Raw genomic sequence first — 17,340 nt, 5'->3', positions numbered from 1 at the left:
AATCAACTGTGATTACTTCTACACCTTCAAAAAACATTATAGAGGAATAACAAGGTTAATAAATGCCTAGACAGACATGCTTTCATCTTTCTACTAATCATGACTGTCCAGACAAGGCTTCAAAAATATGCTTACGAAGACAGTGTGTCTATTAAATATCAGAGTAGATATATATGTTTTGGAATCCAGATGGAAGATTTGAATGCAAGATGCTGCTGTTTGTGGCCTTGGCTGTAGTGATGATGACACTTCAGATTGTTCAGAACAGTTCTTCTGCGAAATGTCCCATGAGTCACCCTCTTTCTATTCTTCACAAGTACTATTATCCTGGTGACTTTATCATTGGTGGCATTCTCTCTCAGATTTATGTATTTTCCAATCTATTAACCTTTCAAGAAGATCCTTCTTCTGAAGTATTTGATTTCACCAAGTAAGTTAGATCATGTTTCCTTTTGGTTTGGAACCACATTAGATCCTGAGTGAGCCAGCCTAACTGACCCTGATATTCATCTCTCTGAATTCTTAGGGGACTTAATTGCAATACTGTCTTTCTAAGGAACTCCTTGTTTTTCCTTTTGAGAGTTGTTATGTTTATGAGATGAGGATGAGGATTCTCATCAAGACTTACACAAAGGATATGGATGGCGACCACATATGTAAGCCATCTCCTATGTTAAATAGCTGTTAAGTCACATGAAAACATTGCATTGAATAGAAGAAATGGAGCATGTGTCTTTCTTGGGCTCCTCTTGTTGCTGAGAAGAGGCTCCACTGAACAGAGGGTGCTTTCCTTTCAGTGATGCAATCATAGGAATGCACTGCAAAGTTTTGTTCAGAGTATTTTAGGAAGTCTTAGAGTGAATGTTTAAAAGAGTATTTTGTCTGTGAGATAAGAGTTGTCTCCAAGGGAAAATACTGTTCTCATTTCTCATTTCATAATATTTTAGTTGATGTTTTACTTATTAACAAATTTGCTCCTTCTTATAACCTGTAGTCTCATTTCCTTGGCAATGTGTCCACAGAACATTTGTTGTCAGGTTGGGATGATTGTTTGAATGTAAACGTGCTGTAGCTATTTAAGAGAAAAAGTTTACCAATCCTTCCTTTCTGCTTCAGAATGCAGCTTCCTTATTCTGTAGTCTGTAACTTTCAAGATTTAACTTGTTGGTGTGTGAACAAGCATCACTTGCATTCAATAAAGGGAGCTTGCAGTCTAAGGAAAATGTTGAAGCTTGAGAATCATTCTGAATTTATTGTTTGTCCCGGCAAATCCCCAGGAATATAAATGATCTCTTTTTAAGAGACATGCAATTTGTATCTTATTTTTTTACAATTAATATTTTATATCCTATAGCTACACCTGAAATCTGTCTTTGGATTTTGTGCAAGAAATTACTTTTATTTGTGTGTGTTTTCTTGCTTAAGAGGCTTATGCATATGTGTACCTGTTACACCATCTTAAATAGCTACATTAAAGTGACTGGGTTTCACTACTGTAATGTGGATATTTCCATACTCTCTATACTAGGGTTCTCTAGTTAATCTCTTGCAAAGTTCTGGATTTCCATACCTTCATACTTGATTGGATCTCCTGGAATGATTTAGGTTTTCAACAGTGGAGTTTGGTTGTGTTTTCTCCACCTTTCATTTTGAAACTCTTTGATGACAGGGAGAGATCTCCTGAAATGTGATCACTTTTGTATCTACATTAACACTAGCAGTAATTAGTTAGTAGGAAGAGTAAAACACATTGATCTAGTGTGGACCAAGCACAGATAACTACTAGACCTCATGGTCTAAGTATGCAGACATTGTCTAATGTTAGTTTGGATGGGGAAGAAATTTTATACTCTAGGTGTAGTTTTCCTTATATAATGTGCTGGAGTTCTCTTCCGTGTAATTAAGTAAATGTCATTTGATTTTTTTTTAAAAAAATCCTCTTCTAAAGGTGTTTCATGACAGTCTGCAAAAGAAGAATGTTGAGATAGTTCTCTACAGAATTGCTGCATTATCAACTGTACTAAGGTCCTCCTTGTTTAAAGCTTTATCTTTCCAGGGATCCTCCTCCAAGTCCCTGAATGACCATTTTTCCTCTTCCTGGAAAACATGAATCCAGAAAGATCGCTGTCAGTGCAGTTTTCGGGGTCAGACACTCCTGGCCATGGAGCTAGAGCTAAAGACCCAATTTGGCAAGAGCTGTAGCATCACACTCTAGGTATTGGCAGGAGAATAAAAAGAGCCCTTCATGCCAGAACATTACCCAGCCTATGTTACCTCTCCAACGTGTTGTGGAGGTCTCCCTTTGGCCTGCTTGAATGTCTTGCCGTTTGCACGGTTGGAAGGAAGATATAACACTGCGGCTTTTGCAGAGCACGCTTGCCCTTTTGATTTGAGGGAACTTGAGATTCTAGCCCTCATGTTCCTTGGATGGCCTTCCTATAGCAACCTTCGTAACGCCTCTTCCTAACAGAACTTGCACCTGTTCTGAGGATGATTTTATTCTTTTGTGTATTATTGGACTAGAATTTTAACATCTCCAGAAGTCTTGCCAAATTTCTTGTAGTAGCCATTTCTTTCTGCAACGAAGCATCATGCTTTTAGGTTTGTAATTGAAAATAATAATAATAATAATAATAATAATAATAATAATAATAATAATAACAACAACAATAATTTGGTCCTATGTCCTTTTCCACTTGGGTCTGGTCGCTGATCACAAGAAAGTTCTGGAAAAAGTTATGCACACATTCTACACTCTTCTTCAACATCCATTTGAGACCTTGGAAAGGCAACATCAATACAATTCTCAAAGTTTAAAATTGATTTGGATGCTAATGCTGTGCAGGCTTTCACGACGTGATAGCACTGAGAGCTCACTCAACCTTTAGATCTCCGTAACCAGTTTTCTTCCCTCTCTCCCTTCTGGCATGGAAGTACAATCAAGCTCCAGCAAGAGCAATTCATGTACTTTATTAATAATTCTTGAACTGACACATGGTTCCTGTGTTCCTTCTTGAAGTAGATGCATGTGCCTTCTGTTCTTCTTGCAGTGTCTTAACTCAGAACTACCAACATATTCTGGCTTTGCAATTTGCAGTAGAAGCAATTAATGAAAATCCAAGGATCTTACCTAATGCCACTCTGGGGTTCCATGTGTTGAACAGCAATTTCCGTGCCAGGTGGACTTACCGTGCCTCAGTGGAACTGCTCTCCACACGGGGCAAGTTTACCCCCAACTACAAGTGCGATGCCCAGGCTAATCTAGCCACAGTTATTGGTGGCCCTAACGCTAACGTGTGCCTTTTTATGGCAACTGTTCTATGCATCTACAAAGTTCCACAGGTGAGTTGCCCTCCTTCAAACAACAGTTGGAAAGAATGGGTGGTTGTTGTTGTTTGCATGTTATATATGGTTTTGCCATCATTTAGAAAATAAGTATTAAAAAAAAAAAAAAAAGAAAAGAAAGCAATGTCTCCTGAAGGGAAAACTTTTAATCTTTTTAAAACCAGGATTCTTCAGTTAAAATAAATAATGTGTCTTCTATCTTTTGACTTGATGAAACATCTATATACTTGAGCTTCTCAGAAGCCACATGACACATTTTTGTATCCTGAACCAAATCTTAGAATCTTAATAAACATATTTTAAATCCAAATCAATCCGATTATCCTCCAATTCTCCTCTGTCCAAGCTGCTCCTTCTAAACCTATCCTAAGTCTTTTAAGGCTTTCCAGTCTCGGCCTATTGAGGAACAAAGTTACACTATCTCACTGATGACAACCTTTCTGATTGATTGATTGATTGATTGATTGTTGATTATGTACCATCAAGTTGCTGTTGACTCATTGAGACCTCAGAGGGAGTTCTTTTCCAGGATGATCTGTCCCCAACCTGGCCCTACCTGTCTTCCAAAAGTGCATCCATTGCTGCTGTATCCAGTCCATCCACATCATTCCTTTTTCTCTTTCCTTCACCTTTTCCATTGTTATAGACTACAGAAGACAGCACAGTGTGTTGAAAATAGGATGATTTAAACCTTGAGTGAGATTTCTGATTTTTGCTGTGATCCATTCTTGGGTGGGGAAGCGGCACTATGAATGATATTCTCACAAGTTCTCTGACACCAAAGTTCAAAAGCATCAACATCTCTTAACATGGCCTATGTTAAAAATTTATCTTCATTATCTATTAGTTGGTCCAATGTCAATATCCCAGGCTTCATCCATTTTTCTTCATATCACCATCTTTTTTTTCTTCATTTTTTTTTTTTAAGTTGGGTTTGCCCATAAAGTCAATCTAGCATGGGAAAAGGGGTCAAATCTTTTTTTTTTTTCTTTTTTAATTGAGCATTGCATTGCATAAGTTTCTAACTGGCATATTTTTTTCCAGAGATCCTAGAGTTCTGTGTATTTTGATCTTAATACTGTCCATCCAACCAAGGGTGCTATATATGTGGATGCCAAAGTTGCCCACATTGGAAAATTAACACTAATTGTTGGCTTCCAGTATTTAACACTTGTCAATATGCGAGCATGCTGATATAGCTCCAGATTCAGTGAACCAAATCCTCCCTCGTTAATGGGTAATTGCATTTTCTGTAAAGATATTCTTGGAATTGAAGAACCCCATAGAAATTTTCTAAACAAATAATTTATTTTCCTGGGAATATTTTCCAGATATATGGATATATGGAATTCCTCTCAGAATATTAATTAATCTGGGAATAATTTTCATTTTGAGAGCATTCATCTTTCCCAAAATGGGAAGGTTTAATGACTCCTGCCTATCCATATCTAAAGAAACCTCTTTAGATTTTGTATTCAACTGAATTATGTACTACTCCATAAATCTCCTAATGTAGTCTCATAGCATAAGCCAAAGGCTCCATGCTACTATTGGAAATCAAGGATGAAAGTGAACATCCTCGTTTAGTTCCTCTAAATAATGGGAAGGTGGCAGAAAGAATGCCATTAACCTTTACTTTAGATATGAAATATTATGTTTCATATAATATCTTAATCCATGTTTCTGTCAAGTTTTGGATCCAATATTTCATTAAAATCTCCTCCTATTACCACTTCATCATAGATGCACTCATTCAGATGTCGAAAACTTCCATAAAACATAACAGGACAATCTAAATTAGTTCCATAAACATTATCCAGAGCTATTACTGTCCCTGCTTTGTAGCACATAAAATTAAATAATACTATCAATACTACTTAAACCCACTCTATCCTGGAAACTATCTCCATAATATTTATTATTATTTCTATTATTTTATTCTTATTTTTTTTTTTAGTTTGCATATGGTTCAGCTCCAGTGATGAATGACAAATCACAGGGAGTTTTCCTTCTTCAGCTATTTCCAAATCTTGACCATCACTATAAGGGGATTCTCCAGCTACTGCTGCATTTCCAGTGGATGTGGATTGGTGTTCTGTATGTCACTGATGACAGTGGAGAGAGCTTTGTGGAAAATGTGCTGCCCATCTTTGCCCAGGAAGGTGTCTGCTTTGATTTTGTGGAAACATTTCCACAAATAGGTTTTTCCTCAGAACTCAACCCAATAGCACTGGAAGGACTGAGGACAATCAGTGTTGTTATGGGAAGGACGGCCAATGTGGTGGTTGTACATGGTGAAATTCAAAGTATGATGGTTTTGAGAATTATGCTTCAATTCTCAAAATTTCATGAAATACCGATGAAAGCCAAAGTATGGATTTTCACAGCCCAAATGGATTTCACATCACTTCCATTGCTACGGAGCTGGGACATGGACTTCATCCATGGTGCACTCTCTTTTGCAGTTCACACCAAAGAAGTAGTCAGCTTCTACCACTTCCTGCAGTACAGAAAGCTTCCGTCAGAGAACGAAGACATTTTTTTCAGGGATTTCTGGGAAGAGGCATTTCAGTGTTCTTTCTCTGATTCCAGTGTAGAAATGAAGTCAGGGGGACACTGCACTGGAGAGGAGAAGTTAGAAACTCTTCCTGGGTCTGTGTTTGAAATGAGCATGACCAGCCACAGCTATAGCCTCTATAATGCCATCCATGCAGTGGCAGAAGGCTTGCAAGCTATGCATTCCTTGACAGTGAACAGAAGAAAAATGAGGCATGAAGGAAGAAAGGAGCTTCTCAATCAACAGCCATGGAAGGTAGCTTCTTATGAATATTAATGCAGGAAACCCCATCTCTCCTTGGGCTACAGCAATACCCCTGGCTCAGTATAAGCCCCAGGCAGACATTAATAGCACCTTTATTCCAGGGCTGTATCGCAATATAAATCTGAGTAACATTAGGGTTTTGACTATATTGCACTGCACACTGACAGACAATCTCTTCTAGGAGCATCATATAAATTTTAAAGGCTAGAGATGAGAGGACAAAATCCAAACTGAACAGACAGACAGACATTTCTAATTATAATTCTACTTTCAGGTACTGTATGTAGTTGCACATATTTCACAGCTTCCCACTGGAACTTGTACTTTTCAGGGTTCTTCCAAAAAACCAAAAAGAAAAAAATCCCTTAGCAAATTATTGTTGCCCCATATGTGTCTTCAAATGGGTGCAGGCTCAGAGAGGGAAAGGGAAATTATAATTAATACTTTTCTTCCCATTGCAATTTAGCTTCACCACTATCTGAAAAGCAACTCGTTCAACAATAGTGTTGGAGAAACCTTTGCCTTTGGCTCAAATGGGGAACTCGTGGCTGGATTTGACATTATCAATTGGGTGACATTTCCCAACCAGTCCTTCTGGAGAGTAAAAGTTGGAAGAGCAGCATCACTGAGTTCCCCTGGGAAAGTATTCAGCATCTCGGAGGATGCCATTATATGGCCCAACTATTTCAACCAGGTGATGTTCACAGCAGGATTTATTAAACTATTTTCTGAGGTTTCAAAATGTAGAGAGGAAGAAAATTTTCAGAGAGAGAATTTGCCTCCAAATGAAGGGGTGGGGAGCTGAAACCCCCATCCCTCCTAAGCCAATATCTTTTTGAATTGCATTTTTTTTATTGTAATTGTTGCACCCACACTTACACTTTTGTGCAATGCTGTCATCAATTTTTTAACCTATCAAAGTGAATTTTGTGTAGCTCAGGGTTGAACTATGGAGTCCTTGGTGCGCCCTGAACTTGGTTGTTTTCATCTAGACGTTTCATTGCTGAGTAGGCAACACCTTCAGTGCTAGAAGGGAGTGGGGCTTGCCTAGTCAGGCAATCAAACATCTGCAAGGAAACAACCAGACTCAGAGAGCACCAAGGACTCCACAATTCATAACTGTAATTGTTGCCTATTCTGACAGACTAAGTCTCACAAGCAGGTGCTTAAGGATAACTGATTTATTGAAAGAATAGTGTGCAAATACAAAGAAAGCTGAGAATGAGCAAAAGCGTGCCAAATACAAACTAAAAACCCTTGCTTCAAACCTGGTCCCGCCCTTGCTCCCGCTTAGCAACCACCCCCTCCCAGATGTTAGCAACCGTCACCCACATCGGCCTGAGAAAGCAACCTTGAACCCAGTCAATAACCCAAACATACATTCCACAGTTACAGTAAGGAGATTACAGCCTGGCATGGCTGGAAATCTCCACTCAGCAAACACGGATCAGGAAAGTGACATGCAAAACGTTACGATGTATTCAGAACATTGGAACAATGAACATGACATATTGCCCCCCTTAAAAAAATCTGAAATTAAGGAGCAGGCTTAGCAGGATAGGCAGCATGAAAACGGGTAACTAAAAGAGGGGAGTGAACATTGCGGGCAGTAACCCACTCAGGATGAGAGAAATGTTTCCACCGGACCAGGTATTGCAAAGTAGAACAAAGGCGTCGAGAATCCAGAATCTCCTGGACTTCGAAGTGTTGCTGGCCATCAATCATAATGGGAGCAGGTGGTGAGGGTTGTGGGTGCCAGCAATCCGATTGGTGGAAGGGTTTGAGCAAGCTGCAATGAAAAACGGGATGCAAACTTTTAAGATTATGAGGCAAATCCAACTTAAAAGTAACAGGATTAATTTCGGCCACAATAGGGAAGGGGCCCACGAACTTTGGTGCCAATTTCTTAGAGGGTTGTGAAGATTTGATAAACTTTGTGGAAAGGTAAACTTTATCTCCAACTTTGAAGGGTGGTTGAGGTGCCCGTTTGGCATCAGCATGGCGTTTATAAGCAGCTTGGGCATCAGCAAGAGCTTGCTTTATTTTAGGCCATGAGTCCCCCAGATGTGCTGCCCAGTCTGCAGGGGACAAAGGAGGAGAGGTTGGTTGAGGCAGCTCAGGAATGGGCACAAAATCCCGTCCAAAGACAGTGCGGAACGTCACCTGACCAGTGCTCTGATGCACTGCATTGTTGTAGGCGACTTCAGCAAAGGGCAGGAGATCGACCCAATTATCTTGTTGATAGTTAACAAAAGCATGCAAATATTGCTCCAGTGTGGAATTAAGCGCCTCTGTAGATCCATCAGTCTCAGGATGCGACGCAGTGGACAGCGCTTGTTTAGTGCCCACCAATTTCAGAAAAGCCCGCCAAAACTGGGAAGTAAATTGTGTGCCTCTGTCAGTCACCAAATGGGACGGGCTCCCATGGAGCCTGTACACGTGTACAAAGAAGAGGCGGGTGAGTTGTTGTGCTGAGGGAATGGACGCACATGGAATGAAATGGGCTTGTTTTGAGAAGAAGTCCTTTACAACCCAAATTACAGTTTTCCTCTGGCTTGGAGGTAAATCCACGATAAAATCCATAGAGATCTCTTCCCAGGGGTGAGAGGGACTGGCCACTGGTTGGAGCAACCCTTGGGGCTTACCAACCTTCCGTTTAGAGCCAGCGCATACAGGGCAGGAGGCAACATAGTCTTTAACATCCCGCCTTAGTATTGGCCACCAGAATTGGTGTCTAACTAAATGGAGTGTTTTAACAAACCCAAAATGCCCAGCCAGTTTGTCATCATGGGAATGGAGCAAAATATCTTTGCTCAAAGCCTCAGGCACATAGAGACGATCGTTCTTCCAAGCAAAATCGCAGTGAAAAGTAACATTGTGTAAATTTGCTTGCAACCAAGTGTCAGATTTCAAGTGGGAAAGCAACTGTTGTTGCAAGTCAGAGGGAACTGGCAAACGGCCCGGACAGGGTGAATGTGAAGCGTCTGGTTGCTGTGCTTGAGTCTGGCTGCAGGTCACAGCTGCCAGACTCAATTGTGGCTCCGTCCATAGTGTACCTATCACATCAGGCACAGTGCTAGAATCTTGGGGTCTGTGGGAAAGTGTATCAGCTAGAAAGTTTTTCTTTCCCAGAATAGATTTTAGCTTGAAATTAAACCGACTGAAGAATTGAGCCCATCTGATTTGCTTCGGGTTGAGTTTATGAGGTGCACTGAGTGCTTCGAGGTTCTTGTGGTCAGTCCAAACCTCGAAAAGGTGGGTAGCCCCCTCCAACAAATGGTGCCAAGTCTCTAAAGCAGCTTTAACAGCAAAAGCCTCTTTCTCCCAAACGTGCCACCGCCGTTCCATCTCGGAAAATTTACGGGAGAGATAAGCACAAGGCTTCAACCATCCCAACTCATCTGCTTGTAGCAGAAGTGCTCCAAAGGAGAAATCAGAGGCATCTACTTGCACCACAAATGGTTTGCTAGGATCAGGATGCTGTAGAATGGGTTCTGCCGTAAATAGCTTTTTAAGCTTGTCAAAAGCCACCTGGCATGCTGGCATCCATTTCAGTAACGCCCCCGGATACTTTGCCCTCCGTGTGTCCCCCTGTCCTTTAGTTTTAAGTAACTCAGTGAGGGGCAACGCTATCTCCATGAACCCCTGGATAAACTGTCGATAATAGTTCGCAAATCCGAGGAAACTTTGGAGCTGCCGACGTGTGCGTGGTGGCTCCCATGCCAGAATGGCTTCAATCTTAGCTGGATCCATTTCAATACCCTTGTCTGAAATTCTATAGCCCAAATAGTCAATCTGAGATTCATGAAAAGCACATTTGGACAATTTAGCATACAGTTCAGCCTTTCTCAGCTTGCTGAGCACTTGTCTAACCAGTTCTATATGGTCCTCCATTATTTCAGTATAGATTAACACATCGTCTAAATACACCAAGACCCCTTTGAATAAATGGTCATGCAAGACCCCATTGATCAGTTGCATAAAAACCGCAGGCGCTCCCGCCAGCCCAAAAGGTAACACTTTATACTGGAAAGAGACCAGAGGGCAATTGAAAGCAGTTTTCCATTCATCCCCCTCCCTTATACGAATGCAGAAATATGCCTCCCTCAGGTCCAACTTAGAGAATATTTTCCCCTTCGACAGATGTGATAACGTGTCTTTGGTTAACGGGACGGAATATTTATTCAATATTGATACTGCATTCAATCCACGGAAATCCGTACATAATCTCAAAGTCCCATCTTTCTTTCGTCTGAATAGAACAGGAGCACCCACTGGGGAACTGGTTGGTTCGATAAAACCCCTGGCTAGATTTTTATCGACAAACTCTCTTAGCGTTGCCAGTTCCTTCTGGGTCATAGCATAAATTTTTGGCTTAGGCAACTTTGCATTAGGGATAAAGTCTATGGCACAGTCAGTTTTGCGGTGCGGCGGTAGCTGATCCGCCTCCTTTTCACCAAACACATCTGCAAAGTCTTGGTATTGTTCCGGCAGTCTGTCTAGCAGGCCAGTAAGGAGATGCGGAGTTGTTGCTGCCGCCCTCCCCACTTCGCCGTTGTCCAATTCATCCCCTCAGGGGCTTTGTAGAATCCATCTGCAAAAGTCACAGTCCTGTGCACCCAATTTATGTGTGGGTTCTGCTGAACAAACCAAGGCATTCCCAAAATGACAAACGGACCCCCCACAGGGGCTACCACAAAAGGCAGTTTCTTCCAGTGGCTTCCCATTTGCAATGCCACCATCCCTGTGGAGTGAGTCACCGGTTTCCCCCCCGCTGTAGATCCATCCAATTGGGGGAACATCATGGGCCGGTTCAAAGGGAACGTGGGTAGCTCTAACACAGCCACCACGTCAGGGTGCATTAAACACTGTGAGCACCCCGAATCAACCATCGCCCACACTTCCACAGTTCTTGTCCATGACCCCAATTTCACCTTCACTGTCATGGTAGGGAAATTTCCACTCACCGAAGCATGAACATGCCTTTCCTTTTCCACCTGCCCAGCGGTGCCCTTTAAAGCAGGTGGCTGGCGTTTCCCACCGGTTGATTAAGAACAGCCTCCTCCTCATCCCAAAGAAAGGGACTTCTGAGGTTCGACCTCCGCCAGTGCCGCCTTCATCTTTCTTGGTAGGGAAGGAGATTTTCCAGATGACTTTCCCGGCCGGTCTTCAGTCTTTGCCTTTGGGCATGCCACTGCTCGGTGCCCCTCTTTTCCGCACCGCAGACATTGCCCTCTCGCATAGCGTCGCTCCTTCTCTTCCTCCTAGGTCCACTGGCTGGATTTCCCTGGAGGAGCCGAGGTGCGGGACCCTTTACTGAATCTTCCATATCTCATTGATTTTCAGTGGGCAAACCTCTCTAGGGCATGCTCAGCACTGCTCGCCAGCTGAATCCAGTCATACAGGGTTCTTGGGTCCTCACGCCCCACAGACCACTTCAGAACTTCAGTTTCCAGTCCATCCTTGAACATCTCCACCAGTGTGGATTGGGACCAATCCTCCATTTTCCCAGCCAGTGCTTTAAATTCCAGTGCATAATCCGCCACGGATCATGACCCCTGGTACAGTCCCTTTAATGCCCGCTTCGCTCTTTCCTGAGCTAACGGGTCTTCAAAATGTTGCCGTAATGCCCATAAGAATTCCTCAAAGTCTTCTAACTCCAGAGTGTTCAATTGGCACAGCTGTACATACCAATCGGCCGCCCTCCCCTTCAGCTTGGTAGCAATGGCGTTTATTTTTCCCCGCTCTGACCGGAACCCCTGTTCCCAATCCTCCATATAACTGTTAGCATTAGTTATGAAGAAGGACAATTTGGTGGGGTCCCCATCAAACTTTACTGTGAAGGGTGGGGGTCTCACAGTTTCTGGTCGCTCAGTCCTTTGCACTGCCCCTAGCGAGCGCCTCTCCACCGGAGGGGACCTCGAAATTGTCACCCTCGGGCCCCTCTCCTCTCCTTGATGCTGGACCCTGCTTCTCCCTCTGGGGGACAGTAGGCATGATGGTGAGGTGGAATGCCTGCGGTGGGACCCTTCCCTTCCTTCTTCAGGCGACCCCCAGCCCATTGACATTTTTTTCAGCATGAATTTGACAGAGTCTAATTTTGCCTCCAACACCTTTATACAATCAGGGGTGGGTGACCCCTCGGGCGCTTATTTTCTGACCACCTTAGGTGACATTGGGTACCGCCGCTTCCAGGAGGCTTGAGCCGCCCCAGTGTTTGATTCCTCCTCCCCCGTAAGGTATTCACCAGCTGAAGTACTGGTCGTTTCTGGTACTTTTTGACGTCCCACCTTCTCCTTTGAGTTGGGGTTGGGTTCTGCCCAAACCTCCGGAGTGTCGCTGCAGGGTACCTTCTCTGCTCTAACCACCATGGAGTTCAGTTCCCCTTCGCTCGATGCCTCACTCTCCATCTCTTGAAATCTCGGTTCGTTCCTCGCTAGCGCTCCCCTTCACAGACGAATCAGGATAGGGGCTAGCGGAATAAGGGTTTTGAGATTCTCAGCTTTATGTAATGGTTGCCTATTCTGACAGACTCAGTCTCACAAGCAGGTGCTTAAGGATAACTGATTTATTGAAATAATAGTGTGCAAATACAAAGAAAGATGAGAATGAGCAAAAGCGTGCCAAATACAAACTAAAAACCCTCGCTTCAAACCTGGTCCCGCCCTCGCTCCCGCTTAGCAACCACCCCCTCCCAGATGTTAGCAACCATCACCCACATCGGCCTGAGAAAGCAACCTTGAACACAGTCAATAACCCAAACATACATTCCACAGTTACAGCAAGGAGATTACAGCCTGGCACAGCTGGAAATCTCCACTCAGCAAACACGGATCAGGAAAGTGACATGCGAAACGTTACGATGTATTCAGAACATTGGAACGATGAACATGACAATAACCTGTAACACATGGCAGAACAGAAGCAGTTTGGTGTAGTGTTAAAGCCAGAGGCTAGAAATGGGGGAATTCTAGTTGTATCTTAAGCACAACACCAGTTGGGTGACCTTGGGCCAGTCCCTGTCCTTCAGCCCAAGAAGGAGGAGGCAAGGTCAAGCTACTTCTGAAATCTTGCCAAGACAACTGCAGGTACATGTCCTGGCAGGCAGCAGCAGTCAACATTGCCTCAAACAGGCCAAAAATGAACTGACAATGATGGTGATGATGATGGTAACAACAACAACAACAACAAAAACAATAAGGTAGACACCCCAAATTGCAAAGTGATTCTTCTGAATAGTAGCACATTCTCATCTCTCCCTTTTGTCTATAGGTTTGCCCCATTTCTCTGTGTAATGACAACTGTCGTTCTGGTTATAGCAAAACCAAGATTGAGGGGAAACCATTTTGTTGTTATGACTGCCATTCATGTCCTGAAGGAAAGATGTCAAACCAAAATGGTAAGAGTTCCTACATGGACAGTCTTGATGCACAACCCAATGTCCGAGAATTAGATACCTGCTTCATAGTTTTCCCCATCCCCACATGACAAAGGGCCTCTTCCTGAGCATTTACTGATTTTTTTTTTAAACAAACAAACAAAAAAAGTTGCAAATAATGCTTATGTAGTGTTATTTACAACTGCAAAGGAAGAATATTTAGAAGTAGCATATAACTTAATGGAAACAGATTGCATATTGTTTACTTATATTTTATTAGAACTTCTTATATTCGACTTTTCTTTTTTATCTTTATACTTGGGTAATTTTTGTTCGATAACCTGTCCATGTTTATGCAATAAAAGGAAAGGATTAAACAAAAGTTTTATCATTATCTCAGAGCCATCTTAAAGCTTTGTCTCACGCAAACTACTCTTTTTGATTTTGAAGTGAATCAACAGTTTTCTCATATTCTAGCTTCCAACTCTTCTAAGAATATATGGCCTGCCCAGCATGGTTGGGGAGGAAATGTCTAAATATAAGATTTGCTGTTGTGTGTATAGTATTTAGTGTATACATCTACTTATCGCTCGCTCGCTCTCTCTCTTTAATCCATTCAATTGGGTCTGATTCTTGGAGACAGCCTGAAAAAGTCTCTGCAGTTTTCTTGGCAAGGGATTTCAGAAGTGGTTTGCCATTACCTGCTTCCTAGAGCTGAGAGAAAGTGACTGGCCCACGGTCACAGAGTTCTCTTTGTGCCCAAGGTGGGACTGGAACTCAGGGTCTCCCAGTTTCTATCCCAGTGCCTAACCACTACACCAAACTGGCACTCACTTATCTTCTACCCACCATCATATTCAACATGCATAATGGCAGTTAACTGCTAAAAGTCCAAAAAAACAAAACAAAACAAAGAAACCATTTAGGGTTTCGATCCTCCATCTATTATGGTTTCCATGTCCCCTCACATACAGTTGCAAAAAAGAAAGAAAGAAAGAAAGAAAGAAAGAAGGAAGGAAAGAAAGAAAGAAAGAAAGAAAGAAAGAAAGAAAGAAAGAAAGAAAGAAAGAAATGCAATTAGAAATAAAGATGCTATTTGCTGTCATTATATGGAGGGAAGAAACTGAGCAAAGCACAAGGTTGCTAAAGAGTGGGCACCTTCCCTTAAATGCTGCCATCCAAACCATGGATTAACTCCTATTTGTCTGGCGATTCCCCTCACATTTCATGATTCCAACTAAGTTAAAGACAGTTATTACTCAAAGAGCAATTGTGTTTCATAACACATGTTTCCTTCACAGATATGGATGAGTGTTTTGAATGTCCAGAAGATCAATATCCCAACAAGGAGCAGAGTCTGTGTCTTCCAAAAGATATCAGCTTCTTGAAATTTGAAGAACCTTTGGGAATCACACTAGTTTGTTTTGCCCTTTCCCTTTCTTTCCTCACAGCTTTGATACTTCTCCTCTTCATTAAGCACCGGGAGACCCCCATCGTCAAAGCCAACAATCGAAATCTCAGCTATGTTCTCCTCATTTCCCTCTTGCTTTCTTTTCTTTGCACTTTGCTTTTCACTGGACAACCCACAAAGCTTAAGTGTCTCCTTCGACAAACAGCATTTGGCCTCATCTTCTCAGTTGCCGTTTCTTCAGTTTTGGCCAAGACCATCATTGTGGTCCTGGCTTTCATGGCCACCACACCAGGACATGGGATGAGAAAACAGTCTGGGAAGCACCTGGCCAGCTCCATTGTCCTTTCCTGCTCCTTTACTCAATCCTTGATTTATATTGTGTGGTTGGTAACTGCTCCCCCCTTTCCAGATGTTGACATGCACTCCCTGATGGAAGAAATTATCCTGGAGTGTAATGAAGGATCAGTCACCCTGTTTTACACTGTCCTGGGCTTTCTGGGCTTTCTGGCTACCATCAGCTTCACAGTGGCCTTCCTGGCCAGGAACCTGCCTGGCAGTTTCAATGAAGCCAAGTTTATCACCTTCAGCATGCTGATCTTCTGCAGTGTCTGGGTGTCCTTTGTTCCAACTTATTTAAGCACAAAAGGCAAATATATGGTGGCAGTGGAGATCTTTTCCATCTTGGCCTCCAGTGCTGGCTTATTGGTCTGCATTTTTTCCCCGAAAATATATATTCTTTTACTGAGGCCTGAGCTGAACAATAGGAAGCACCTAAGGAGAAAATAAAGAAACAAATGACCTCAGTGAACGCTTTACTCTAAAGGAATATCTTTACCCTACCATCCTGTTAGAACTTCAAGAGAGATACCATGCTGGCTGCTATCAAAATAGGAAGTAAGGTCATGTTTCAGGACAAAGACCTTTGATCCCTTTGTAGCTTTGCAAGGTGGGGATGAAGGTGGCCTCATTTTATTGTAGTTCTTTTATTATATTGTTATGCATAGGTTTATGCAGATTATGGGATTTTAGGTTAGGTAGACACCCATCCCAAGATGTCTTTGATCATTTGCCTTGTTATATGTATATGTATATGTATAAGTATATGTATTTATAATTCTATTTACACTTATATAGTTATAGTTTTGATTTCAGGGAGAAGGAGGAAGAGGAGGTGGTGGTGGTGGAGGAGGAGACCTTCTTCAGAAGGGATCCTCCATAGCTTCCCAGTCTGTAAACGAGAGGATGGTAGATTTGTACTTTCAGACTTGCATGATTCTGTTAATGTAGCCTAAGAATAAAGAAGAATTAACTCATCTGGTCCTGTTTCCTGTCTGGTCTACCTGGGAAGGCTAAGAATTACACATAAAACACCAACCTACCTCCACTGAAAATGGAGTAAGAGCTGGAGAATCTTTTTATTGTGACGGTCAAGTTTTGTGAAAGCTTTTATAACTCATAATACCATGACAATCTTAACCCAATTAAATCTAAAATCAAGCAGTTATTATCACACCTTATAAATCTTAAAAAAATCAAACAATCCTTAACAGCAATCCAGTAAATCTTAATCCAAATTATTAAAGAAAAAGTGAAATCATACAAGCCTCAATGTCATTTCAATTAAACATTTTAAAATCTTTACCCACTTTAAAATGTGCCAAAAGATTTACATATCTCCATATTACACATGAGGTATTTTTCATGCAGAAATAAAAATGACCAGCTTAGACTCAGACTTCTCAGGAAAAAACCTCCCACAGAACCGAGTCTCTTCTTTCCCATAACATTCCCTCAGAAAAACAACTTCATTTGGAACTTGCAGCTCAGACAGTCCCTTTAACCCCTTCAGCCCCAGATTATAACCTTCGCCTGGAATTTCAACAAAAACATCAATGTCACTGTCAGTAGAAACGTCTCTATCTTTGCTAAAGTCTTCCGTTTCTTCTGTAACATCCTCAGCCAGATAAAGCATTTACATGTCTTTATAATTTGATTTTTATTATAGTGGACAGAAATATATAGAATAGTTATAGGAAGGAAATAATTAAATAATGCTGTCTTGGGGTAAGGAAGTTGATTTAGAGGAAGGAGCAACTTTATTTAGTGATTTCCATAATGTGCCAAAGGAATAATTTATTGACATAATGTGATCTTGGTTTGATATAGAGTAAGGGATTGATTATGGAAATTGCTCTATATTTTTGTTGTTGAAAGTTGGAAGTAATTTCTTTATGTAATCTTCGTTTTTCTTTTTTTCTTTTTGTAGGTTTTTTTTTTTTTTTTTGCATTTTCGTAGTGTTTGTCTTTGTTTGCAACTTAATAAAAGTGTTATGAAACGAGATTTGTGAAAGCTGATGAAGGAAAACTTCCTGGTACTGAATAAAT

At 41.7% G+C, this 17,340-nt stretch overlaps 1 protein-coding gene across 1 annotated transcript; it reads left to right on the top strand.

The window, feature by feature from the left end:
• Positions 1-209: 209 nt before the first annotated feature.
• LOC134496920 (vomeronasal type-2 receptor 26-like) lies at positions 210-15,741 on the top strand. Its single transcript, XM_063302636.1, has 6 exons — positions 210-430; positions 3,051-3,342; positions 5,303-6,157; positions 6,633-6,860; positions 13,439-13,565; positions 14,846-15,741. Exons 1-6 carry the CDS (start codon positions 210-212, stop codon positions 15,739-15,741), a joined length of 2,619 nt encoding a protein of 872 aa, XP_063158706.1.
• The last annotated feature ends 1,599 nt before the right edge of the window (positions 15,742-17,340 follow it).

This window comes from Candoia aspera, chromosome 4 (assembly GCF_035149785.1).
Source record: "Candoia aspera isolate rCanAsp1 chromosome 4, rCanAsp1.hap2, whole genome shotgun sequence".
Classification (NCBI taxonomy): Eukaryota; Metazoa; Chordata; class Lepidosauria; order Squamata; family Boidae; genus Candoia; species Candoia aspera.
The sequence above is the reverse complement of the archived record's forward strand: the minus strand, read 5'-3'. Positions and strand labels throughout refer to the sequence as shown.